We start from the raw sequence: 25,792 nt of genomic DNA, 5'->3' as shown, positions 1-25,792 counted from the left end.
AACATCATTTCCCGTGAAGCCCTACGAGCACACAACCCGTGCGCCTGCGCATTAGGTTCCCGGCTTTGACTGCGGGCTGCTGAGACTTTGCGCAGGTTGGTTTGCCGTTACAGAGAACGGTCATCGCTGGCACGGTAACAGCGGGGGCCGACATGTGGATATTTGGGTACGGCTCGCTGATCTGGAAAGTGGACTTCCCTTACCAGGAGAAGTTAGTGGGTTACATTCGGGGCTACATCCGCCGCTTCTGGCAGGGCAGTACCGACCACCGGGGTGTGCCGGGCAAGGTGAGTGAGTGAGACAGGGAAGGCAGGCAGGTGGCCCGGGCACTGGCAGGACGGCAGAGGCTCCTGATTGCCTTAGTTATGATGCTAATAAACGTCCCGAGTTGGCGCGGCTGTTTAAATCCCGGTCAGTGGGAGAGGGACAGCCAGTGGGAACTGGAGATAACCCCTCACCCACCCTTCAAATCTTTGGCAGCGGATTGTGTCTCCTTTCCCAACCTGCAAAGCTTTCCTTGGGTAATAAAAGCAAAATACTGCGGATGCTGGAAATCTGAAATAAAAACAACAAATGCTGGAAATACTCAGCAGGTCTGGCAGCATCTGTGGAAAGAGAAGCGGAGTTAACGTTTCGGGTCAGTGACCCTTCTTCGGAACTGAAGAAGTTCCGAAGAAGGGTCATTGACCCGAAAAGTTAATTCTGCTTCTCTTTCCACAGATGCTGCCAGACCTGTTGAGCTTTCCTTGGGATTTCTTCCGCTTCTCCACACGGTCACAGTTATGGTCAGTGAAAATTTGGAGCAGTGTAGACAGGACTTGTTCGAACAATATAAGCAACCAATGGTTTTGATTTTGTAGTTTGTGTCGGCTGCAACAGTCCCTGTTGAAAAACGTATCCTACGCAATAATATCCAAAAGGCATTTGATATAGTGCCGCAATTTCCAAAAGGCATTAGATACAGTGCCGCACAACAAACTTGGCAGCAAAGTTATAGCTAGTGGAATAAAAGGGACAGTAGCAACATTGCTACAAAATTGGCTGTGTGACTGGAAACAGAGTGGTGGTTAATGGACGTACGTCGGGCTGGAAGAAGTTTTGTCGTGGAGTTCCCCAGGGGTCAGTGGTCGTCCTGATATATATTAATGACCTAGACCTTGGTGCACAGGGCACACTTTCAAACTTTGTGGATGATACGAAACTTGGAACAGTTGTGAACTGTGAGGAGGATAGTGTAGAACTTCAAAAGGACATAGTTGGTGGAATGGGCGGACAAGTGGCAGATTAAGTTCAAAACGAAGAATGGGAAGTCATTCGTTTTAGTAGGCAGAACGTGGAGAGACAATATAACATAAAGGGTAAAACTCTAAAGGGGATTCAAGAGAAGAGGGACCTGGGGGTATATGTGCATAAGTCAATGAAGGTGGTAAGATAGGTTGAGACTGTAGTTAATAAAGCTCAGGATACTGTATGCTTTATGAATAGGGGCATAGAGTACAAGAGCAAGGAGGTTATGTTGAACTTGTATAAGACACTAGTTCGGCCTCAGCTGGAATATTGTGCCCAATTCTGGGCACCACACGTTAGGAAAGATGTGAAGGCATTGGAGAGAGTATAGAAAAGATTCGCGAGAATGATTTCAGGAGTGAGGAACTTGAGGTATGAAGACAGATCGAAGAAGTTGGAACCTTTTTCCTTGGAGAAGAGAAGGCTGAGAGGAGATTTGATAGAGGTATTCAAAATCATGAGGGGGCTGAGCAGAGTAGATAGAGAAAAACTGTTCCCGCTCATGAAAGAATCAAGAACGAGAGGACACAGATTTAAAAGAAGCAAAGGCTACATGAGGAAAAGCCTCTTCACGCAGCTAGTGATTAGGATCTGGGAATGCACTGCCTGAGAGTGTGGTGGAGGCAGGTTCAATTGAGGCATTCAAAAGGAAATTAGCATTTATTATAAATGACTTGGATGAAGAGACAAAGTATGGTTGCTAAATTTGCCAATAATACAAAGATAGGTCAGAAAGTAAGTTGTGAAGAGGACATAAAGGGGCTACAAAGGGATATAGATAGGTTAAGTGAGTGGGCAAAGATCTGGCAAATGGAGTATAATGTGGGAAAATGTGAAATTGACTATTTTGGCAGGAAGAATAAAAAAGTATATTATCTAAATGGTGAGAGATTGCAGAGCTCTGAGATGCAGAGGGATCTGGGTGTCCTTGTGCATGAATCGCAAAAGGTTAGAGTGCAGGTACAGCAAGTAATTAGGAAAGCTAATAGAATGTTATTGTTCATTGTGAGGGAATTGATCTCACCAAAGCCTTTGACCTCGTCAGCAGACGTGGTCTCTTCAGACTACTAGAAAAGATCGGATGTCCACCAAAGCTACTAAGTATCATCACCTCATTCCATGACAATATGAAAGGCACAATTCAACATGGTGGCTCCTCATCAGAGCCCTTTCCTATCCTGAGTGGTGTGAAACAGGGCTGTGTTCTCGCACCCACACTTTTTGGGATTTTCTTCTCCCTGCTGCTTTCACATGCGTTCAAATCCTCTGAAGAAGGAATTTTCCTCCACACAAGATCAGGGGGCAGGTTGTTCAACCTTGCCCGTCTAAGAGCGAAGTCCAAAGTACGGAAAGTCCTCATCAGAGAACTCCTCTTTGCTGACGATGCTGCTTTAACATCTCACACTGAAGAGTGCCTGCAGAGTCTCATCGACAGGTTTGCGTCTGCCTGCAATGAATTTGGCCTAACCATCAGCCTCAAGAAAACGAACATCATGGGGCAGGACGTCAGAAATGCTCCATCCATCAATATTGGCGACCACGCTCTGGAAGTGGTTCAAGAGTTCACCTACCTAGGCTCAACTATCACCAGTAACCTGTCTCTAGATGCAGAAATCAACAAGCGCATGGGTAAGGCTTCCACTGCTATGTCCAGACTGGCCAAGAGAGTGTGGGAAAATGGCGCACTGACACGGAACACAAAAGTCCGAGTGTATCAGGCCTGTGTCCTCAGTACCTTGCTGTACGGCAGCGAGGCCTGGACAACGTATGCCAGCCAAGAGCGACATCTCAATTCATTCCATCTTCGCTGCCTTCGGAGAATACTTGGCATCAGGTGGCAGGACTATATCTCCAACACAGAAGTCCTTGAAGCGGCCAACACCCCCAGCTTATACACACTACTGAGTAGGCGGCGCTTGAGATGGCTTGGCCATGTGAGCCGCATGGAAGATGGCAGGATCCCCAAAGACACATTGTACAGCGAGCTCGCCACTGGTATCAGACCCACCGGCCGTCCATGTCTCCGCTATAAAGACGTCTGCAAACGCGACATGAAATCGTGTGACATTGATCACAAGTCGTGGGAGTCAGTTGCCAGCATTCGCCAGAGCTGGCGGGCAGCCATAAAGACAGGGCTAAATTGTGGCGAGTCGAAGAGACTTAGTAGTTGGCAGGAAAAAAGACAGAGGCGCAAGGGGAGAGCCAACTGTGCAACAGCCCCGACAAACAAATTTCTCTGCAGCACCTGTGGAAGAGCCTGTCACTCCAGAATTGGCCTTTATAGCCACTCCAGGCGCTGCTCCACAAACCACTGACCACCTCCAGGCGCATATCCATTGTCTCTCGAGATAAGGAGGCCCAAAAGAAAGAATTGTGAGGGAATTGAATACAAAAGTAGGGAGGTTATGCTTCAGTTATACAGGGCATTGGTGAGACCACATCTAGAGTACTGTTTACAGTATTGGTCTCCTTATTTAAGGAAGGATGTAAATGCGTTGCAAGCAGTTCAGAGAAGGTTTATTTGACTAATACCTAGAATGGGTGGGTTGTCTTTGGAGAAAAGGTTGGACAGGCTAGGCTTGTATCCACTGGAGTTTAGAAGAGTAAGATGCGATGATTGAAACATATAAGATTCTGACTGATCCTGATGGGGTGGATGTGGAAAGGATGTTTCCTCTTGTGGGAGAATCTAGAATTAGGGGTCCCTGTTTTAAAAATAAGGGGTCGCCCATTTAAGGCAGAGATGAGGAGAAATTTTTTCACTGAGGGTCATAAGTCTTTGGAACACTCTTCCTCAAAAGGCGGTGGAAGCAGAGTCTTTCAATATTTTTAAGGCAGAGGTAGATAAATTCTTGATAAGCAAAGGGTTGAACCGTTATCAGGGGGTAGGCAGGAATGTGGAGTTGAGGTTACAATCAGATCAGTCATGATCTTGTTGAATGGTGGGGCAGGCTCGAGGGGCCGAGTGGCCTACTCCTGCTCCTAATTTGTATGTTCATATGTATCTGCGAAGGAAGAATGTGTAGGGTTACGGTAAGAAGGCATGGGAATGGCATTAGGTGAATTACTCATTCGGAGAGCTGGTGCAGACATGATGGGCCGAATGGCCTCCTTCTGCACTGTGACAATTCTGTGATTCAGTGAATATTTTCCCTGATCACTGTAAAATGTGGGTCAGTTTTAATCGTGGAAAAAAAAAGGTGCACATCTGACAATCTTGATCAGTTTAGACAAATGCATTCATGTTTGAGGGAGTTACTCTTTAGTTTTTGTATGTTGTTCCATAGTTAACTTGCTCTTCATTGTTACTTATGAGGTAATAACATTTCTTTGTTAAATTGTTTTCATGGCTTGCCCACTGCAGAACCATGCTACGATTCCATGCTTATCTACTTCACAACATTTTAATGGTTTACTATACCTGTTTCGTGTAGGGTAAAACATTACAACCCTCACTTCTGTGTGAGAGTAGTCACAATAGTTTACAGTGGAGAATCAGCTTCAGGGGTGGCTTGTGGGCATTTTAAAGCAATCACTATATGTTCCATGAAATCATAGAACAATTATGACACAGAAGAAGACCATTTGGCCCATCATGTCCATGCCGATTGACAAGGAGCTACCCTAATCCCACCATCCTGAATTAGATCCATGGCCCTCTAAGTCACGGCTCTTCAAGTAGCCATCCAAGTACTTTTTAAATGTGGTGAGAGTTTCTGCCTCGACCACCCTTTCAGCCAGTGAGTTGCAGTTCCCTACCACCCTCTGCGTGGGGAAAAAATGTTCCCTCATCTCCCTCTAATCCTTCTACCAATTACTTTAAATCTTTCCCCTCCGGCTTTTAACCCCTCTGCTAAGGTAAATAGATTGTCCCTATTTATTCTATCTAGGTCCCTCATAATTTTATATCCCTCAATTAAGTCACTCTTCAGCCTCCTTTGCTCCAAAGAAAACAACCCCAGCTTATCTAATCTTTGCTCATAACTAAAATTTTCCGGTCATGGCAACATCCTCGTAAATCTCCTCCGCACCCTCTCCAATTAGAATGTGCATGGTTATGGGGAGAAGGCAGGGGAATGGAACGGAGGAAAATGCTTTCAGAGAGCCAGTGCAGACACAATGGACCGAATGGCCTCCTGCACTGTAATGATTGTGATTCAGTGCAATCGCATCTTACCTGTAATGTGGTGATCAGAACTGTATGCAGTACTCAAGCTGTGGTCTAACTAGTGTTCTATACAGCTCTAGCATAACCTCACTGCTGTTCTGTTCTATGCCTCAGCTAATAAAGGAAAGCATGCCATATGCCTGCTTAACAACCTTATCGACCTGTCCTGCTACCTTTAAGGATCTGTGGTCATACGCTCCGTCCCTCTGTTCCTCCACAGTACTCAGTATCCTCCCATTTATTGTGTATTCCCTTGTCTTTTTGCACCATCCAACATTCATTACCCTGCTCACTGTCAACCACATGGACAATTTGTGTATCATCTGCAAACTTCTTTATCATGCCCCTGACACTTGAATCTAAATCATTAACATAAACTACAAACAGTAAAGGACATAGTACTGAGCTCTGCGGAACCCCACTGGTAACAGCCCTCCAGTCGCAGAAACGCCTGCCAACCATTACTGTTTGCTTCCTGCCACTAAGCCAATATTGGATCCAATTTGCCACTCCTCCTTGGATCTCAAGGGCTTTTGCTTTTTTGACTAGCCTGCCATGTGGGGCCTTGTCAAAAGCCTTGTAAAATCCATGTCGACCGTGTCCACCACACAGCTCTCATCAACCCTACTTGTCACCTCAAAAAATTCAATCAAGTTAGTCAGACATGACCTTCCCTTAACAAATCAAGTTGCAAAAAAAGGTTTTGGATTGGGGAGAGCAAATTTTAGTAAAATAAGGCAGGATCTGGCCAAGGTAGACTGGAAAGAGTTACTTGTCGGGAAATCTACAGAAGAGCAGTGGGGGGGCATTCAAAAAGGAAATGGGGAGGGTACAGGCCCAACATGTTCCCTCTAGGGTCATAGGTAGGAGCAACAAGCCCAGAGAACCATGGATGACCAGAAACATTGAGGGTATGATGAGAAGGAAAAGAGAGGCTTTTAGCAAATACAAGGAGAGCAAATCAATGGATGCATTAGTGGAGTGCAGAAAGTGTAGGATGGAGCTTAAAGAAATTAGGAGAGCAAAGAGGGGATATGAGAAAGCTCTGGCTGGTAAAAGTAGGGAAAATCCCAAGATATTCTATAAGTATATCAATGGGAAGAGGATAACCAGGGAAAGAGTCGGACCCATTAGGGACCAAGGGGGAAATTTGTGGGTGGAGCCAGAGGACATTGGTAGGGTGTTGAATGAATACTTCACATCTGTCTTCACACAAGAGAATGAGGATGTAGATATGGAAATTAGAGAGAGACTGTGAGGTTCTTGAGCAAATTGTCATAGGGAGTGACAAGGTATTGGAGGTTTTGGAAGGCTTAAAAGTGGACAAATCTCCAGGTCCGGACAATTTGTGTCCCAGCTGTGGGAGGAGAGGGTGGAGATTGCAGGGGCTCTGACCCTAATTTTTAATTCCTCTCTGGCCACAAGGGAGGTGCCAGAGGACTGGAGAACAGCTAATGTGGTCCCACTATTTAAGAAAGGTTGTAGAGATAAGCCAGGGAACTACAGACCAGTGAGTCTTACGTCAGTGGTAGGGAAACTATTAGAGAAAATTCTGAAGGAGAGAACCTATCACCATTTGGAGAGGCAAAATTTGATTAGGAATAGTCAGCATAGCTTTGTCAGAGGGAGGTCATGCCTAACAAATTTGATTGAATTTTTTGAGCATGTGACCAGGTGCATAGATGAGGGTAGTGCAGTTGATGTAGTTTACATGGATTTCAGCAAAGCCTTTGACAAGGTCCCACATGGGAGACTTATCAAGAAAGCAAATGCACATGGGATACAAGGTAACTTGATAAGGTGGATTTAAAATTGGCTTAGCTGTAGGAGACAGAGAGTGATGACAGACGGCTGTTTTAGTGACTGGAAGCCAGTGTCCAGTGGCGTACCACAGGGATCTGTGCTGGGTCCCCTATTGTTTGTCATTTATATAAACGACTTAGATGACTATGTGGGGGGTAGGATCAGTAAGTTCGCGGATGACACAAAGATTGGCCGAGTGGTTAACGGTGAGGTGGCGTGTCTTAGGTTAGAGGAAGATATAGACGGGATGGTCAAATGGGCAGAAAAGTGGCAGGTGGAATTTAATGCTGAAAAGTGTGAGGTGATGCACTTTGGAAGGAGTAATGTGTCACGGAAGTATTCAATGAATGGCCTGACACTGGGAAGTTCCGAGGAACAAAGGGACCTTGGCGTGTTTGTCCATAGATCTCTGAAGGCAGAAGGGCAGGTTAATAGGGTGGTGAAAAAGGCATATGGGACACTTGCCTTTATCAATCGAGGCATAGATTACAAAAGCAGGGAGGTCATGTTAGGTCATGTTGGGGTTGCACAGAACTTTGGTAAGGCCACAGCTGGAGTACTGTGTGCAATTCTGGTCGCCACATTATAGGAAGGATGTGATTGCATTGGAGGGGGTGCAGAGGCGATTCACCAGGACGTTGCCTGGGATGGAACATTTAAGCTATGAAGAGAGGTTGGATAGGCTTGGGTTGTTTTTGCTGGAGCAGAGAAGACTGAGGGGTGACCTGATCGAGGTGTACAAGATTGAGGTGCATGGACAGAGTGGATAGGGAGCAGCTGTTCCCCTTAGTTGAAGGGTCAGTTACGAGGGGTCACAAGTTTAAGGTGAGGGGTGGGAGGTTTAAGGGGGATTTGAGGAAGAGCTTTTTTACCCAGAGGGTGGTGACGGTCTGGAATGCCCTGCCTGGGAGTAGGTAGAGGCAGGTTGCCTCACATCCTTTAAAAAGTACCTGGATGAGCACTTGGCACATCATAACATTCAAGGCTATGGGCCAAGTGCTGGCAAATGGGATTCGGTAGACAGGTCAGGTGTTTTAATGCATCGGTGCAGACTCAACGGGCCGAAGGGCCTCTTCTGCACTGTATTATTCTGTGAAATCCATGCTGACTTGCCTTGAATAATCTCTGCCTAAATGAAGGTTTATAATTGATTCCAATAATTCGCCCAGAACTGAAATTAAGCTAACTGGCCTACAATTACTCGAATTATCCCTTCCTCCCTTTTTAAACAACTGTACAATGTTGGCTGACTTTCAATCCTGTGACACCAATTCTCTAGCCAGCGTGGATTGAAATGCTATGGTCAGAGCCTCCACAATATCCTCCCTTGCTTCTTTTAACAACCTGCGTTACATATTTCATCTAGGCCTCTATTTTCACAGACATCTAACCCTTTAGTACTTCCTCTCTTGCATTGTTTATCCCATCCAATATTTCACACTATTCCTCCTTAACTAAAACGTCATCATTGGCCCTCTCTTTTGTGAAGACAATAACAAAGTATTCATTAAGAACCTTATCCACATTGTTCGCCTCCACACATAGGTTACCTTTTTGGTCCCTGACAGGCCCTACGCTTTCCTTAGTTATCCGCTTTAAAGCCTTGCTCAGGTTGGGAAAAAGAACCCAACCCGGCCCATCCACAGCGAGCCCGACTCGACCATTCCTTTACTTACCTTCCGACTGGGAAGCTCCACGAAGCTGCAGCGCGTGCATGATAATGTCATAGTGACGTCACTCGATCACTGCGCAGACTGAGTTTTGTCCCGGACTCCCAGCTCAGGTAAGTTTTTTTTAATTTTAATACTTACCGGCAGAGCACTTGCTGTGTGTGTCTGGCCCGGCCCGACCCAAACCCATCCCGACCTGGCCCCAACCCGAGCCGAGCCCAAAAGCTGGGACCGATCCATGTGTCAGGTTCAGGTCGGGTAGCAGGCCTTTAATCCGTTTGCTCTTTATGTAATTAAAATTCTTTTGGGTTTCCTTGATTTTACTTGCCAGTATTTTTTTCATACCCTCTCTTTGCTTTCCTAATTCCCTTTTAATTTCACCTGTACAGTTTCTAGGCTTTCTGCAGTATTAAGCTCTCTGTTTGACTTTTTTTGCCTTATCTTACCCTCTATGCACTTTATCATCCAGGGAGCTTTAGATTAGGCTGTTCCACCCTTTTTCTTTGCGGGAACATATTTACCCTGAACTTATTGCAACTCCTTCTGGCTAAAATAGTTCTCCTGAATGGAATGCAGGACTTCTGGCCATCTGTACCATTTATACAGACAGTATCCCATTTAATATTAGGGTAATTAAAATTCCCCATTATTACTGCCTTATTGATTTTTCATTTTTCAGAAATTTACCTGGAAATGTGCTCCTCCACCTCCGTCAGACTGTTTGGAGGTCTATAGTACTCCCTGCTGTGTAATTGCCCCTTTTTTTGTTTCTTAGTTCAACCCGTATTGCCTCATTTAATGATCCCTCTAACATACCATCCCTTCTCACAGTTGTAATTGTTTCTTTAATCAATATTGCCAGCCCACCTCCTTTTTTATTCCCCCCTTTATTTTGTCTGAAAACCCTGTAACCAGGAATGTTCAGTTGCCATTCCTGCCCTTCTCTAAGCCATATTTCAGTATTAGCTAAAAATCATACTTCCACGGGTCAATCTGTGCCCTTTACTAATCTACTTTATTCATTATTCTCCTTGCATTTAGGTATATACCATTAAGTACAACCAGACTCTTTGACCAGCTTATATTTGATTTCAATATTAAAGACAGTAAGATTTTCTATAGATATTTAAAAAAGAAAAGAGTTAACAAAGTCCTATAGAATGTGAGTCTGGGGAATTAATAATGGGTAATAAGGAGATGGCAGATGAATTGAACAGATATTTTGCATCAGTCCTCACTATTGAGGATACAAGTAATATCCCAGTATTAGCTGTAAGTCAGGAAATGAAAGGGAGGGAGGAACTCAAGAAAATTATAATCACCAGGCAAGTGGTACTGAACAAGTTGTTGGAGCTGCGGGCTGACAAGTCCCCGGGTGCTGATGGACTTCATCCTAGGGTCTTAAAAGAAGTGGCTAGTGAGATAGTTGATGCATGGTTTTAATTTTCCAAAATTCCCTAGATTCTGGGAAGGTTCCATTAGATTGGAAAATAGTGAATGTAACTCACTTATTCAAAAAGGGAGGGAGACAGAAAGCAGGAAACCACAGGCCAGTTAGCTTAACATCTGTCATAGGGAAAATGTTAGAAGCTGTTATTGAAGACATTATAGCAGGGCACTTAGAAAAATTCAAGATAATCAGGTAGAGTCAACATGGTTTTGTGAAAGGGAAATCATGTTTAACCAATTTATTGGAGTTCTTTGAGGGAGTTACATGTGCTGTGGATAAAGGGGAATTGGTGGATGTATTATACCTTCTGGAAATCGAGGTACTTGATAAAGTGCCACATCAAAGGTTATTGCAGAAAATAAAAGCTCATGGTGTGGGGGTAACATATTGGCATGGACAGAAGATTGGCTATCTAACAGGAAATGGAGAGTAGGCATAAATGGATCATTTTCTGGTTGGCAAAATGTAATGAGTGCTGTGCCACAGGGATCAGTGTAGGGGTCTCAACTTTTTACAATTTATGTAAATGATTTGGATGAAGGGACCAAAGGTATGGTTGCTAAATTTGCTGATGACACAAAGGTAGTTAGGAAAGTAACTTGTGAAGAGGACAAAAGGGGGCTACAAAGGGATATAGATGGGTTAAGTGAGTGGGCAAAAACCTGACAAATGGAGTATAATGTGGGAAAGTGGGAAATTGTCTACTTTGGCAGGAAGAATAAAAAAGAAACATTTTATTTAAATGGTGAGAGATTGCAGAGCTCTGAGATGCAGAGGGATCTGGGTGTCCTAGTGCATGAATCGCAAAAGGTTAGTATGCAGGTACAGCATGTAATTCGGAAAGCTAATAGAATGTCATCGTTTATCGCGAGGGCTATTGAATACAAAAATAGGAAGGTTATGCTTCAGCTATACAGGGCATTGGTGAGACCACATCTAGAGTACTGTGTACAGTACTGGTCTCCTTATTTAAGGATGGATGTAAATGCATTGGAGGCAGTACAGAGAAGTTTTACTAGTCTAACATCTGGAATGGGTAGGCTGTCTTATGAAGAAAGATTGGAAAGGCTAGGCTTGTATCCGCTGGAAGTTAGAAGAGTAAGAGGCGACTTGATTGAAACATATAAGATCCTGAGGGGTCTCGACAGGGAGGATGTGAAAAGGATGTTTCCCCTTGTGGGAGAATCTAGAACGAGGGGTCACTGTTTAAAAATAAGGGGTCGCCCATTTAAGACAAAGATGAGAATTTTTTTCTTTGAGGTTTGTGAGTTTTTGGAACTCTCTTCCTCAAAAGGCGGTGCAAGCAGAGTCTTTGAATATTTTTAAGGCGGAGATAGATAGATTCTTGATGAGCAAGGGGGTGGAAGGTTATCAGGGGTAGGTGGAAATGTGGAGTAATCAGTTCAGCAATGAACTTATTGAATGGTGGAGCAGGCCCGAAAGGCCGAGTGGCCTAATTCGTATGTTCGTATGTGGCTCCTAATTCGTATGTAAGACATTAATGAAGATGAAAGCCGCTGTCCCAAGCACTGAACCCTGCATGATGCCTTTCAACATCCCCCAAGTTAATATTGTGTCTCTCAAAGTATATTCTTTTTTTTTATTCAATTGCTTAATCAAGTTCCATGTTCTGCCTTGGGCTTTTGTAGCTTTTAACTTAATTAGGAATCTTTCACATGGGACTTCATCAAATTCTTAAAGTTCACGATCATAGTTTAATTTTTTTTATTTGTAACATCTTCAAAGAACTCCAGGTTTGTCAGTGATGCTTGTTTATGAAGGAAGTACTATACATGTAATTCTGCAGCCAACCTTTAGATTAGTTTTCATTATTTGTCCTGTTCTTGATAAGATATTGGGACTAGTTGGCTCAGATTGGAGCGGCGCAGTGGTTAGCACCGCAGCCTCACAGCTCCAGCGACCCGGGTTTGATTCTAGGTACTGCCTGTGCGGAGTTTGCAAATTTTCCCTGTGTCCGCGTGGGTTTCCGCCGGGTGCTCTGGTTTCCTCCCACAGCCAAAGACTTGCAGGTTGATAGGTAAATTGGTCATTGTAAATTGCCCCTAGTGTAGGTAGGTGGTAGGAGAATGGTGGGGACATGGTAGGGAATATGGGATTAATGTAGAATTAGTATAAATGGGTGGTTGTTGGTCGGCACAGACGCAGTGGGCCGAAGGGCCTGTTTCAGTGCTGTATCTCTATGCCTATGAATACGACTTACTGCAAAAAAAAGTATGACAAATCTAATCCAGCCAATTACTGTCCTATCAGCCAACTCCTAATAGTCAGCAGAATGATGGAAGGGGTCATCAACTGTGCTGTCAAGGAGCACTTACCAATAACCTGCTTGCTGATGCGGTTTGGATTCTGCCAGGAAGACTCTGCTTCATACCTCATGACAGCTGTTAACGGGAATGAATCTGAAAGAATCACTCGACACTCTGGTCTTCTCCAAACGTCAAACAGTTTCTTGGGTTACGCCGGCGAGGAGTAGGTTACTGGGCAATCCAGATTCCTCTCCACCGAACAAAGGAAAATCATCAATACTTATACAGTTTCATACAGTTCCTCGGCCCATCCCGGCTGGACACGGTCCAATCATAGTGATTATAAATTATATACATTGATTCGTAGAACCAATGAACTGGGTTACTAGACATTGGGGGACTGCATGGTCAGCTCGTGCTCTTGGACAGCTAGGGGTTACTCATGCGTTCATGATGTCTTCCAGATCCCCTGCTTCACCGCCCTTGGGCCTTATGTATACATAACATCTTATCTTAACCTTGTTACAGGCGGGTGACTTTGTCAGCATTCCATCTTTGTCGACATTTCATAAGGGCATCGGCTAGAGGCTACTTGATTAGACTCTGCTGAATTTATGTGAATCATCCCTTGTAAGGAATGTGGTCAAGTTAGCTGAGTCCCATGATGCCTTGCAAACATTTCATTGCTAGCTAGAATTATATGTTATTAGTTATTCACATAGTATTTATTGCAGGTGCCTCTGCCCTGGGAATACACTTCAACAACAGCCTTGATCCAAGCTTGGACATGACCTGAATTCCAGAGCTGAGATGAGAGTGACTGCCTGTGTTGATAATTCTTTACTCAAAATGGGAATTGTACGTGGCATTTCAGTTTTTTCTAGTGCAAAGGCAGACCTTTAGTCTTGCATTTTCTCTGGGGATTAAAGTCACAGTAAATTAAACAATTTCTATCTGTGGCAAATGCCACTAAAAATATTTATTGTTCATTGAAAGCAGCATTTAAAAGCAGCATGTTTATCACAGGTGCTTTATTGAGAAAGTATCTACTGTTTATAATCCAGGAATATCAGATTAAAGCATTTAAATATTTGCAGTTCTTGGGATGTGGGTGGCATTAGCACAAGAGTATTTATTGTCCATCCCTGGTTGCCTGTGGGCAATAGAAGTCAACCACATAATGTGGAACTGGAGTCCCATGTGGGCTGAATCAGGTAGGAGTGGTAAATTGAATGAACCAGATGGGTTTTTTACAAAAGTCCAGCTAGCCACAAATTACCAGAATTATTAAATTCAGTTTCACAGCTTGTCAGGGTGGGATTTGAACTCGCCACCTTTGACTTGCTAGTCCAACACTACTGTACTGTATAATCAGTGATTCTGTTCAAATGGAAGTTTTTTTTTAGAAATAAACCAAATCCAAAATTTGTACCAGTGATTTTCTTCCAGGGATGTACTAAATTCAAATTTAGAATAGAGTGTGATTCAGCAGTACAGACTTAATTTGCCTGATAGTGAGGTAATTTATTACTGTTTATGTGTGGGAAAGTCCAGGTGAGTTGTCTGCCATGTGCTTTCTGAAAGAACAAGTTACAATGTGTTCTGTAATTAATAAAATGTCTGGTTTAAGTCACATATTTTGTTACTGGAACCAGAATATTTAGAACCCAAGAATATGTCAACTTTGTTGTAAAGCAAGGAAATAATTTTGATTTTAAGAGGTCTTTTAAAATTAGGCCAAATTTGGCTCGTCCTTAATCATAGTATAATTAAATTGTGTGATTATACATCTCTGAACATTTTATGTATTTTTCATTCCATCCCTGTAGCCTGGAAGAGTTGTCACACTTGTTGAAGATCCTGAGGTAAAAGAATAATGAATGATTGTAAATCAGTCCTTCAGTTTAAGATATTTTGATTCATTCATGTACGTATTTGAAATATTTAAGTATCTGTGGAGGAACAACAGCGGGCCATTGTATATTTATTACCTGATCAAATGTGTGCAAAGTACCAGTATTATCATATTACTGATAAAATCTGTAGTTTTAAATCACAAACTTTGCAATAAAATACAGTATCAGCTTCCAGATTAGGAAGGTAGAGAAACTACACTAAATTTCAGCATGCTTGTTTATTGTATAGGATTGAAATTTAATGCTCACAGATTAGTGAAAAGTCTCATTTAAAATTCCCGTCCTTGTTTTTAAATTGGTCCAAGCCCTTGTTTCCCTTTATCTTTCTTCAGCAATGGCTTCCCACCTTCTCCCTCCCCTACCCCTCCCACCACCCCCAATAAGATGCTTCAAACTTGGGATTAACCTAGTGGTCCTCCTCTGCTCCCTTTCCAAAGCCATATCACCCAACATGTGAGGAGACTAAAACTGGACACCTTATTCTAACTGAGGCCTGACCAAGGTCTTCTAAAAGGACAAAACAGTATGCTTTGTCTTGTAATCAGTTGTCCTATAAATGCATCCCACTCTAACTATCACTTCAGGGCATTGCTCATGAACCTTTAGAGATCTGTGCACTAGAACATCCAGATCTCTTTCTCTACCTAATTTAATGCTATTTCCTAAAGTGTGTACATATATTTAATATTCGCCTTGCCCTACCATGCAAAACACTGCAGTTTTCCAATTTAAATATCATTTGCCAATCAAAAGTCCAGTTCATCAAGATCCACCTGAAGCAAGTATCACCTACAGTCATGACATTTGCACAGCTTTAGTATCTTGTACAAACTTGCAGATCTTGCCCCCGATCTAGATCATTAATAAAAATAATAAAGCACAACAGTCCCAGCACCGATCCCTGCAGGACATCATTGGCATCCTGTCTCCAAAAGGATCCAAATCCATCTATAACCACTTTCTGTCTATGGCCTTCCAGCTAGTTCTCGATACGATTCAATCTTTTATCATTAATACCAAAAGCTTGGATTTTGTAGAGAAACTTCTGATACACTACCTCCTACTATGACCTCTATTTATCCCTCCTTTTTTGGGCTTACTATCGGCAGCCGTGCCTTTAGTTGCTTCTCCTACAATGAAATTCCCTCCGCAAAGCTCTTAGTCTCTCAACTTCTCTCCTTTCCCTAAAACCCTGCTTAAAGTCTACCTCTTTGAGCAAACCTATCGTCACCCTCCCCTGATCTCATTTTCTATGTTAAAGGTGCCATATAAATACAAGTTGTTGATTTCTGCAAATTTGCTAATTGCCATTTCACCATATTTTTTTGTTCACTGTTGTCATGGCTTGACAGTCTATCCTTCATTTATATCACCCGAATCCTTAGTCTTGCTTTGATTCTGCCTTTTTCAATAGGAATGTGGTGGTGCTGAATGGTAACTATAGATCCTATATAGCAGAATAGTTTCAAATGGTGCGAGTGGTCTTTTGTAATGCTCACTATGCATTTGTTATTTAAATGCCTCCTTTTTTTTAAAAAAAAGGGATGATTCCGAGAAAGCCTCACGTATTGAGAAAATCACAACGCTAAACTACATCAATAATGTATTACTGGTCCAACAATAACAACAACAACAACTTGCATTTTCATAGCACCTTGATGTATTAAACCATCCCAAGGTGCTTCACTGCAGCATTATCAAGCAAAATTTGATAAGATATTAGGATAGGTGACCAAAAGCTTGATCAAAGAGGTAGGTTTTAGGGAGCATCTTAAAGGAGAAGTGATAGATGGTGAGGCTTAGGAAGGAAATTCTTGAGCTTAGGGCTCAGGTAGCTGAAGACATGGCCACCAATGGTCCAGTGATTTTTGAAATCAGGACTGCGTAAGAGGCCAGAATTAGACGAGCAAAGAGATTTTGGAGAGTTATAGGGCTGGAGGAGGTTACAGAGATGGGAAGGAGTAAGGCTATGAAGGGAATTGAAAATAAGAACATTTGAAATCTACTTGGGCCTCCGCTGTTCCTAGCTTTTCACCATTTATTGACACCCGGATCTATCCTTTTTTTGGTCCAAAATGGATTATCTCTTAGTAGCTTGCATTGAAATCTATCTGCTGCAGTTTTGTCCATTTACTTAATCTACTAATGTCTCCTTGTAGTTTTATGCTCCCATCTACACTACTTACTATATCCACCAATCTTTGTCATTGGCAAACTTGAATATATGGCTCTGTATTGTGTTATCTAAGTTATTAAACATAGCGAATAGTTGAGTCTTCAGCACAGATCATTATGGGACACCACGCAGTCACTTCCTTCCAATTTGAGTGCATACCTGTTGTCAGTACTCTGTCTTCTACTGCCTAACCAATCTCCCAACCAGATCAATAATTATCCTTCAATTCCATGAGCTTTAATTTTAGCTAAGAGTCTTTTATGTGGAACCTTATCAAATGGTTTCTGAAACTACAGATTAACTAAATCCATAGATATTTTAGTACTTCTAGTCTAGTACTTTAGTTACTTCCTCATAAAATTTACTTAGGTTCGTTCGATGTGATGTACCTTTTACAAATCCATATTGGCTCCCTCTAATCAGCTCAAATTTCTCCATGTGCTCTGTCACTCTGTACTTAATTATAGATTGCAGTAATTTCCCCTCAATAGATACTTAACAGGGCGACAATTTCTCACTTCTCTATCTCGCATTTCTTAAGTTAAAGTTACATTTGCAAATTTTCGATCCCAGTGGCCAGGGAGGATTTTTGGAATCGACGAGAGAATATAGTTTGTGTGGGGGCCAAAAAGTGGGTTTGGTCTTCCCGATGTTTAATTGGACAAAATTTACAGCGCATTACAACCTGGATGTCTGGTAAGTAGGCTGTCAACACATAGTGGAGGGACCAAGTGGTGAGATATTGCCAGATGTTGTCAGCATACATGTGGAACCTGATGTCGCAGCATGTAGATGTGGAATAGGAGAGTGCCAAGGATAGATCCATGGGAGCTCCAGGGGTGATGGTGCAGCGCTGGAAAGAGAAGTAGGAAAGTCTCTGGCTACGATTGGATAGTGTGATCAAATGCCTCTCGTGTCAGGATGGCTGCACTTCTATCATGCCTGTGTGTTCTTGAAACCAATTCAATTCAGTCAATCGCACTCCCCCAGTGACCCATAACATTGTGAGTGTGAAGAAGTGTACGTCCAATCAGTAAAAATGTAAGACCACATTTGGAATACTGTGTGCAGTTTTGGTCTCCACATTTAAGAACGGATATACTTGCATTGGAGTCAGTGCAGCAAAGGTTCACTAAATCACTAGATTGGTCCCTGGGTTGAGGGGGTTGTCATAAGATGAGAGACTAAGTAAATTGGGCCTGTATTCTCTGGAGTTTAGAAGAATGAGAGGTGATCTCAATGAAACATATAAGATCCTAAAGGGGCTGGATAGGGTAGACACTGAGAGATTATTTCCGCTGGTCGGGGAATCTAAAACATGGGGTCACAGCCTCAGGATAAGGGGCCGGTCATTTAGAACTGAGATGAGGAGAAATTCCTTAAAGGGTTGTGAATCTTTGGAATTCTCTGCTCCAGAAGGTTGTGGCTGGGATAGACAGATTTTTGGTCCATCAGGGAATCGAGGGGTATGGCGAGCGGGCAGGGAAGTGGAGTTAAATCGTAAGGGCAGCCATGATTGTATTGAATGGCGGAGCAGGCTTGATGGGCCATATGGTCTACTCCTCCTCCTATTTCTTGTGTCCTTGTGAGAGTAGCATAGTAATGTTATTGGACTAGTAATCCATAGGTCTGAACTGATGCTCCAGAGACATGAGTTCAAACCTCACCATGGTAGCTGGGCAAATTTAAATTCAATTAATTAATAAATCTGCAATAAACTGCTTGTCTCATAAATCACGCTACCGGATTGTCGTAAAAACCCATCTGGTTCACTAATATCCTTCAGGGGAGGAAATCTGTTGTCTTTACCCAGTCTGGCATACATTTGACTCCAGACACACAGCTGGAGTGTGGTTGGCTCTTAACTGCCCTCTGAAATAGCCTAGCAACCACTCAGTTGTATCAAACCATGGAAAAGTGGAATAAGAATAAAACCAAGCGAACCACCTGGCATCGGCCTAGGCACCGTAAATGACAAAGGCATACCCTTCTCAGTCGACCTGCAAAGTCCTCCTCAGTAACATTTTGGGACTTGTGCCAAAATTGGGAGAGCTGTCCCACAGACAAGTCATGCACAGCCTGACACAGTTATATTCATCGAATCATACCTTACAGTCAAAATCTCAGATTCTGCCATCGTTATCCTTGGGCATGCCCTTTCCCACCAGCAGGACAAACACAACAGAGGTGGCTGCTCAGTGGTATACAGTTGAGAGTGAGTGGCCCTGGGTGTCCTCCACATTGACTGTGAACCACATGAAGTTTCACAGCGTCAAGTCAAACACGGGCAAGGAAATCTCCTGCTGATCGCCTACAGCCCTCCCTCAGCTGATGAGTCAGTACTCTTCCATGTTGAACACCACTTGGGAGAAGCACTGAGGGTAGCAAGGGCACAAAATATACTCTGGGTGGAAGATGTCAATGTCCATCACCAAGAGTGGCTTGGTAGCCCCACTACTGACCAAGTTGGCTGAGTCCTGAAGGATATAATCTGCCAGACTGGGTCTGTGGCAGGTGGTGAGAGAACCAACAAGAGGGAAAAACCTACCAAACTTTGTCCTCACCAATCTACCTGTTGCAGATGCATCAGTCCAAGACAGTGTTGGTAGGTGTGCCTACTGCACTGTCCTTGTGGAGACGAAGTCCCATCTTCACACTGAGGACACCCTCCGTCATGTTATGGGGCATTATCACTATGCTAAATGTAGCACGGGGACCAGGATGGGAAGTTTGAGTGGTCAACAGTTTACAGTTTTATGGCGTGAAAGGAGCAAACAATGGATCTCATGGACAAGATAGGCTTGGAGAAGACGTGAGGGGAAATAAAGGTAAGGTTCAGGGCTAGGGTAGGGGCAAGTCTATAGATTTAGAATTGTGGGCAAGAGGAAGGGAGTTGCAGAAAAGGCAGCTGATTTTATCTATTTTACTAATAAATCTACGCTTACACTTGTTTGAGGTGAGAGTGGAGGGGACAAGGGAGCAGGGTTTAAGAAGGTGGTTAGTAATGAAGAAACAAACTCAAAGTTTATCTTTACTCCAGGATGATCCTGGAATGCATGGAGTAGTTTTGACAAAGGAGAGTGAAGCCTGATCGTGCTTGAAGTAGTCCAATCAAAACTAGTTGTGTCTCATATATGTTCAATACTCCACCCCTTAGACTTGAGGGAGTGAAAATGGGAGCTGTACCAGGGGTTAAGACCAGGTTTTACTGGGAAGGTGAACACCAAAGGTGAAGGCGAGGGAGTGATTGAGTATATCAACAGCTGCAGGAGAATTGCGAAGAACAGATGGGCCAAAGACTAGATAATTAGGAGTTTGAAAGTGCAATCGTAAGTATCATTTGGGGAGAGATTTTCCAAAATGCAGACATGCAAGCTTTGGAAGGGGGAAATGTGATTTCTGAGGGATACAAGGAAGTAACAAGAGGTGGTCTTCTGTCATTGAGACAATGGGAATAGGGAGGCCACACGAACTGGCATGGTTGAGGGGATGGCTGTGAATATGGGTAGGGAGAATAGCAGGGCATTGAACGCCGAGGAAAGAGAGCAAGGTGAATTGAGATGAAGGTTGATATGACAGAGGATTAACAGTCACTATGCAGAGGCTGATGGAGGAAAGGAGTAAGTATATCTCGATGAGAAATTCAGATTGGAGCTTGGATGGACAATAAAAAATGAGGATTTTAAAGAAAAGCTGATGGGTGGAACTAAATGAGGAGGGCAAAGGAGGAGATGGTGCTAGATGGGTAAAGGGAGACACCAAGGACAAAGAATGTTTATTAACTTATTAATTTGAATGCTAATAAGATTGAGCTGAGCTAACCTTAAACCAAGGTTACCCACAATAGAGACAGGTAAGAATAATCCAGATATGGATTATGCTTTTCATCTTTCAGATTATACAAATTTTAGAAATTTCATTATCAGTTGGAATTTTTCTTATTCATTCATGGGACGCGTGTCTGGCATGGTGAGCATTTATTGACTATCCCTAATTGCCTTTGAGAAGGTAGTAATGGGGAGCCTTCTTGAACTGATGCAATCTGTGTGATATTTTTATAACCGTTTGCCAGACCATTTTAGAATCAACCATATTGCTCTGGGTTCAGAAACACTTACTGGCCAGAGCAGGCAAGGGCAGCAGATTTCTTTCCCCAAAGGATTTTGGTGAACCAGATAGGTTTTTATGACAATCTAGTAGTTTCATGGTCACTATTACTGATACTATTTCAGATTTATTTAATTAACTGTATTTAAATTCCCCAGCTGCTATGGTGGGATGTGAACTCACATCCTGGATCGTTAGCCCCGACCTCTGGATTACTAGTCCAGTGACACAACCACTGTGCTGTGATTCCCTGGATGGTTTTGTATCTTTATAATGTAAAATACTTTCAAATTGCAGAAATGAAATCTGTATTTTCTGACTCAAAAAAATGCTGATCTTATACTGTGGAGAAACCACAACATATCAAATAGTGCAGGTGCTGACGCCATTTTTAAAGGGCTTCAAACCCTTCCATTTCATTTACATATTTAAAGATAAAGGCATTGTAAATTAATGTTTCTAACCCCTCTCCCACCCCCCCCCCCCCCAATAACCATACACTTCATTCTGTGCCCTCTTCCCAACCACCCCCCCCAAATACTTACTTTGTGTACCTGACCTTCTCTTCCCCCGCCCCTCCCAAAGTTGACAAAAACTTTTATCTTTAACCGTTCCCACCATCCCCTCCACCAATCATATTCGTTTGTTCCTGCTTCCACCCCCCACCCCCCAAACCAGTGTCTCGCATCGGATCTCCTGAATGGAGATCCAAAGATGCGGGAGTGCCTGCCACCGGCTAGCATTTTGGAGCGGGACAGACGGCATGAGTCGGTAAATATTTCATTTGTTTTAATAAATTTACATATTTAGATTGGCTTCGCCACTGCTGGCAATATCGGGCCCGGCCTTCCCAGCATCGAGGCCTGTGGCGGGCCTCTCCTGGTGACATTTTCTGGGCCCCCACCCCACGACCCCTGACGTCAGGGGGCCTCTAAAATCCAGCCCATTGTGCTTATTGAAGCCTCAAGTTCTCTTTTGAAGGAGGTGGTACAAAAGAACTTGAAACTGTAACAGCAATCTTGATTTTTTTTTTCATGCCTGCAAGTTGTCTGAAGGAGGACAGGCTATCAGTCATGTTTGATTATTTTGGTGAGAGCTTCCACTAAATGACTGCTTGGATCAATGCAAATACTTTAGCTTTTAAATATTCAGAGGCAGTTTGTCCCATGTTGAGCTTCTGATCTCAGCCAAGACGTTGGGAGTTATGCATATTATGTACAAGGACCTCCCCAGAGGAAATGCAAAGCACTGCTCTCTATCAGGATTGGGATTGGTTCAGGTAAGAATGGGGCGGGGGGGAGGGTGGAAGGTGAAATTCTTAATATGGCAGATGGAAGCTTCGTGATTACTCATCTTCTGTAAATTCTTTGTGGCAAAGCAGTCACTTATGTGAAAGTTCAAGATAGGAAACAATTCCTACCACCAGATGAATTATTTACATTTTTCAATTACAATATTGTATCAGACAGCATATTATAGAACATTAGCAATAAAAATGAGGATTATGTTTATTTTATATAGAGAACTTTTTTGTTTACTGTTAATAAGTCATCTACAGCATTAGGATCTGCCATCCTAATAATCTGGGGTGGAAGAGTGCAAATTGCACCAATTAAATATATGAATATTTACATTGGTAAGCATATATAATTGGTTCAACAATCCATACTGCAACCTCAAAGTAATCCATTACATACTTGTGAAATATGTATAACTCATTCAATTTGTTTTCTACAGTAAACCATGATTCATGATTTAATAAAAGGTATTGATATTTTGAACAAATGCATTACCATATCATATGTTTATGTTCAGGGCCTTGTATGGGGTGTGGTGTATAAACTTCCAGATGGAAAGGAAGAAGAGGTGAAGGAATATCTTGACTTTCGAGAAAAAGATGGTTACAGGACTATTACTGTTACTTTTTACCCTAAGGATACTTCAAAAGATCCCTTCCCTGTGATGCAATACATAGGAACATGTGATAATCCCAATTACTTGGGCCCAGCACCCTTGGAAGACATGGCTCTGCAGATTTTAAATGCTGTTGGGCAAAGTGGAAGGAACACAGAGTACTTATTTGAACTTGCTGACTCCTTACGAAAGCTTGTTCCAGAAGATACAGATGAACACCTCTTTTCATTGGAGAAAATGGTCAAGGAGCTTTTAGAGCGAAATGGAAAAAGTAACTGTATATAAAGAATTGGTGCAATAAAGTAGAACTGGAATAGAGACTTCACTTTAATCCCTTTTACTCTTACTTAATTTATTCCTGCTGCATCAGTACTCTTTCTGAAAATGCCCACCAAAACAGGGTAGAAGATGTTAAATGCAATGCTGATGACCTGTGGTAACTTAAAAAGTGTATGTGTATCCATGTATTCTGCATATCAAAGTGTTCTCTCATTGGTCTTTAGCAAAGCAGAAGTCACGCTTACTCCAGAGGCGGAATTGCTTGACAAACCTGGTGTAGATTAAACCCAAGAATAGTTTGCACTGCATATCCTGAGTATTTAGGTACTATCAGTAATATTATCATCTGCTTTAATACTACCATAAATTCTAAGTGGAGAAGCTACAAGTTAAATTTTAACTTGGCAGGATTATATCATCCAGTAAAATGTCATTTATATGGATACTGCCAGCCTTTATTGTTGCTGGGAACAGCAAACATTCAGGGATTAAAATCAATGTATTACATGTACAGTAAATGTATGTTGAAATGCAAAATTAGTCCCAGAAGTTTATCTTGTATGTACGACATTTGATAATGGAAGCATTTCTACTGTGATCTTTGTAAATTGCTGGCTCTGTATCTCAACAGAATCTAGATAATGTTGAACTAAAAACAGAAAATGATGGAAATATTCAACAAGCATCTTTGGAAAGAGAAACAGAGTTAAGGTTTCAGGTCGATGACCTTTCGTCCGAACTGGAGAAGGTTAGAGATGTTATTACAGAGGCAGGGAAAGGGGAGGAAAGGACACAAGGGAAGAACTGTGATAGGGTGGAAAGCAGGAATGATTCAATAACACAAAAAGCTAATGGCATAAGGAAAAAGGCAGTGGTAATGGGACAAGTGCATTATAACAGTGACTACAATTTCCTGCATTATAACAAAAAAAGTACTTCATTAGCTGTAGTCTTGAAGTCATGAAGGGCGCTATATAAGTGCAACTCTTTAAGGAATCAAAAGATAGGTCCAGAGGAGCTGTAAACGGCAACAACTGTCTGAAAAAAATGGGAGCAATGGTTATAATCTGAAATTGTTGAACCCAATGTTGACTTCAGTGACATGCATTCATAACTGCTACTCCCATTTTTTTCGAACAGCAAGTTCTGGTAATGGTTCTGCGGTTCCCATTTACAGCTCCCTGCATCCCATTTTTGTTTTTTTTTGTGCCGTTACCAGCCTCTTTTGCCTTGCACCAGCATCCCTTTTATTAGTTCTGCCTTCCACCTTGTAACAGACCATTCCTCCTCTGTAACAGACCATTCCTCCCCTCTCCCAGCTCCTCCCCCTCTGTACTTGCTTAAAAACTGTTACATCTCTAACTTTTGCCAGTTCTGATAAAGGTTATTGACCTGAAACATTAACTCTATTTCTCTCTCCTAAGATGTTGCCTGACCTGCTGAGTATTTCAGGGATTTCTGTTTTTATTTCAGATTTCCAACATTAGCTGTATTTTGCTTTTGTACTAGAGAACACTTGTGTTGAATGTTATAGAGGATTAGTCTAAGCCAAACTAGAAAATGTTTGTCTGGATTGCACACAAGCTTGTGTACATGGTTTATGAAGAATATGTGCCTCTTTACTTGGGGGTTTTATAACACTGAATCGATATGCTGATTTCTGTTAAATAAATAATTTGATATTTGGAAAAGGTGAGATTGCAAACTACAATGAGCCATAATTATATTCAGACTGTAAAAAAATGAATAGAAATACATATGATCGTCTTAGTTAGTTTTAAGCTATAATAGAAGCCAGTCAGAGTTTTGACTTGCACTGAAAATTACTTTTAAATCGGGATTGCTCGAAAACACCATTGTACTTCACATTCGTAAAGCTGCTGCTATTTAGCAAATGGGTTCCTGTGCTTCATGAATGTGATCTAAAGTAATATTGCCATTATTGAAATTTATTTATCATTTTTGAATGAACCTCAAAGAATATCATTTAAAAAAATAAATGCAATACCATTAATGGGAATGTTGATTTGAAATGTATTAATTCTCTGGTGTTTACTTATGGATATTGCCAAATTCTAAATATCATAAGTTCTAATTTGAGTGGGAATCCTATTTTACACAGTACTGACAGCTATTATTAATTAAGGCTTGAAACTAACAATCCTAACCTACTATCCTGTTTAGCACACAGCTATTTTCATAGCCCCAAGTTGAATTAATTTCAAAACACCATCCTTTTCTAATTGGAAAAAGAGAATTTTTGTAGAATCTTAATGCACAAAAGCGGGTTATTTGACACATCATGCCTGGTCACTCTTTGAAAGAACTGTCTAAATTAGTCCCAGCCCCCAGTTTTCTCCCCATAACCGTGCAAATTACTTCTGTTCATATGCATTCTGAAAGCTCCAAAAGATTTTTTTTTATTCGTTCTTGGGATGTGAGCATCACTGGCAAGGCTAGCATTTATTGCCCATCCTTAATTGCCCTTGAGAAGGTGGTGGTGAGCTGCTGCCTTGAACCACTGCAGTCCATGCGGTGTAGGTACGTCCACAATGCTTTCTTTTGTAATGGTTTGATATAACTGAGTAGCTTACTACGCCATTTCAGAGGGCAGTTAAGAGTCAACCACATTTTTGTGGATCTGGGTCACATGTAGGCCCGACTGGGTAAGGACGGCAGATTTCCTCTCCTGAAGGACATTAGTGAATCAGCCTTTCAGGTAGTGCATTTCAGATAATTATAATCCTCTGTGGGA

General features: G+C 42.2%; 2 protein-coding genes across 7 annotated transcripts in view; one reads left to right on the top strand and one right to left on the bottom strand.

Moving 5' to 3' along the window:
- Nucleotides 1-25,792, bottom strand: part of asb3 (ankyrin repeat and SOCS box containing 3) — a 112,822-nt gene that overhangs the window by 69,822 nt on the left and 17,208 nt on the right. The gene's annotated exons all lie outside the window — the stretch shown is intronic.
- chac2 (ChaC, cation transport regulator homolog 2 (E. coli)) lies at nt 80-25,006 on the top strand. Of its 3 annotated transcripts, XM_068044954.1 has the most exons (4): nt 117-166; nt 13,380-13,503; nt 14,475-14,510; nt 22,660-25,006. In XM_068044954.1, the coding sequence occupies exons 2-4, from the start codon at nt 13,456-13,458 to the stop codon at nt 23,041-23,043; spliced, it is 468 nt and encodes a 155-aa protein (XP_067901055.1). In that variant the 5' UTR covers nt 117-166; nt 13,380-13,455; the 3' UTR covers nt 23,044-25,006. The 3 variants fall into 3 exon arrangements, with proteins under 3 accessions (XP_067901053.1, XP_067901054.1, XP_067901055.1); XM_068044952.1 differs by lacking the exon at nt 13,380-13,503 and having other exon boundaries at nt 80-287; XM_068044953.1 differs by lacking the exons at nt 13,380-13,503; nt 14,475-14,510 and having other exon boundaries at nt 80-287.

This window comes from Heterodontus francisci, chromosome 13, assembly GCF_036365525.1.
Source record: "Heterodontus francisci isolate sHetFra1 chromosome 13, sHetFra1.hap1, whole genome shotgun sequence".
In the NCBI taxonomy this organism is placed as follows: domain Eukaryota; kingdom Metazoa; phylum Chordata; class Chondrichthyes; order Heterodontiformes; family Heterodontidae; genus Heterodontus; species Heterodontus francisci.
Note: the sequence above shows the minus strand (reverse complement) of the source record. Positions and strands in the feature narration are given on the sequence as shown.

What these genes read in the sequence shown, in the direction of transcription:
- chac2 (XM_068044952.1), top strand. Translation starts at nt 153, where the DNA reads ATGTGGATATTTGGGTACGGCTCGCTGATCTGGAAAGTGGACTTCCCT. An exon ending in ACCGGGGTGTGCCGGGCAAG is followed by an intron (nt 288 to 14,474) that starts GTGAGTGAGTGA and finishes CCATCCCTGTAG; the next exon opens with CCTGGAAGAGTTGTCACACT. An exon ending in CACTTGTTGAAGATCCTGAG is followed by an intron (nt 14,511 to 22,659) that starts GTAAAAGAATAA and finishes GTTTATGTTCAG; the next exon opens with GGCCTTGTATGGGGTGTGGT.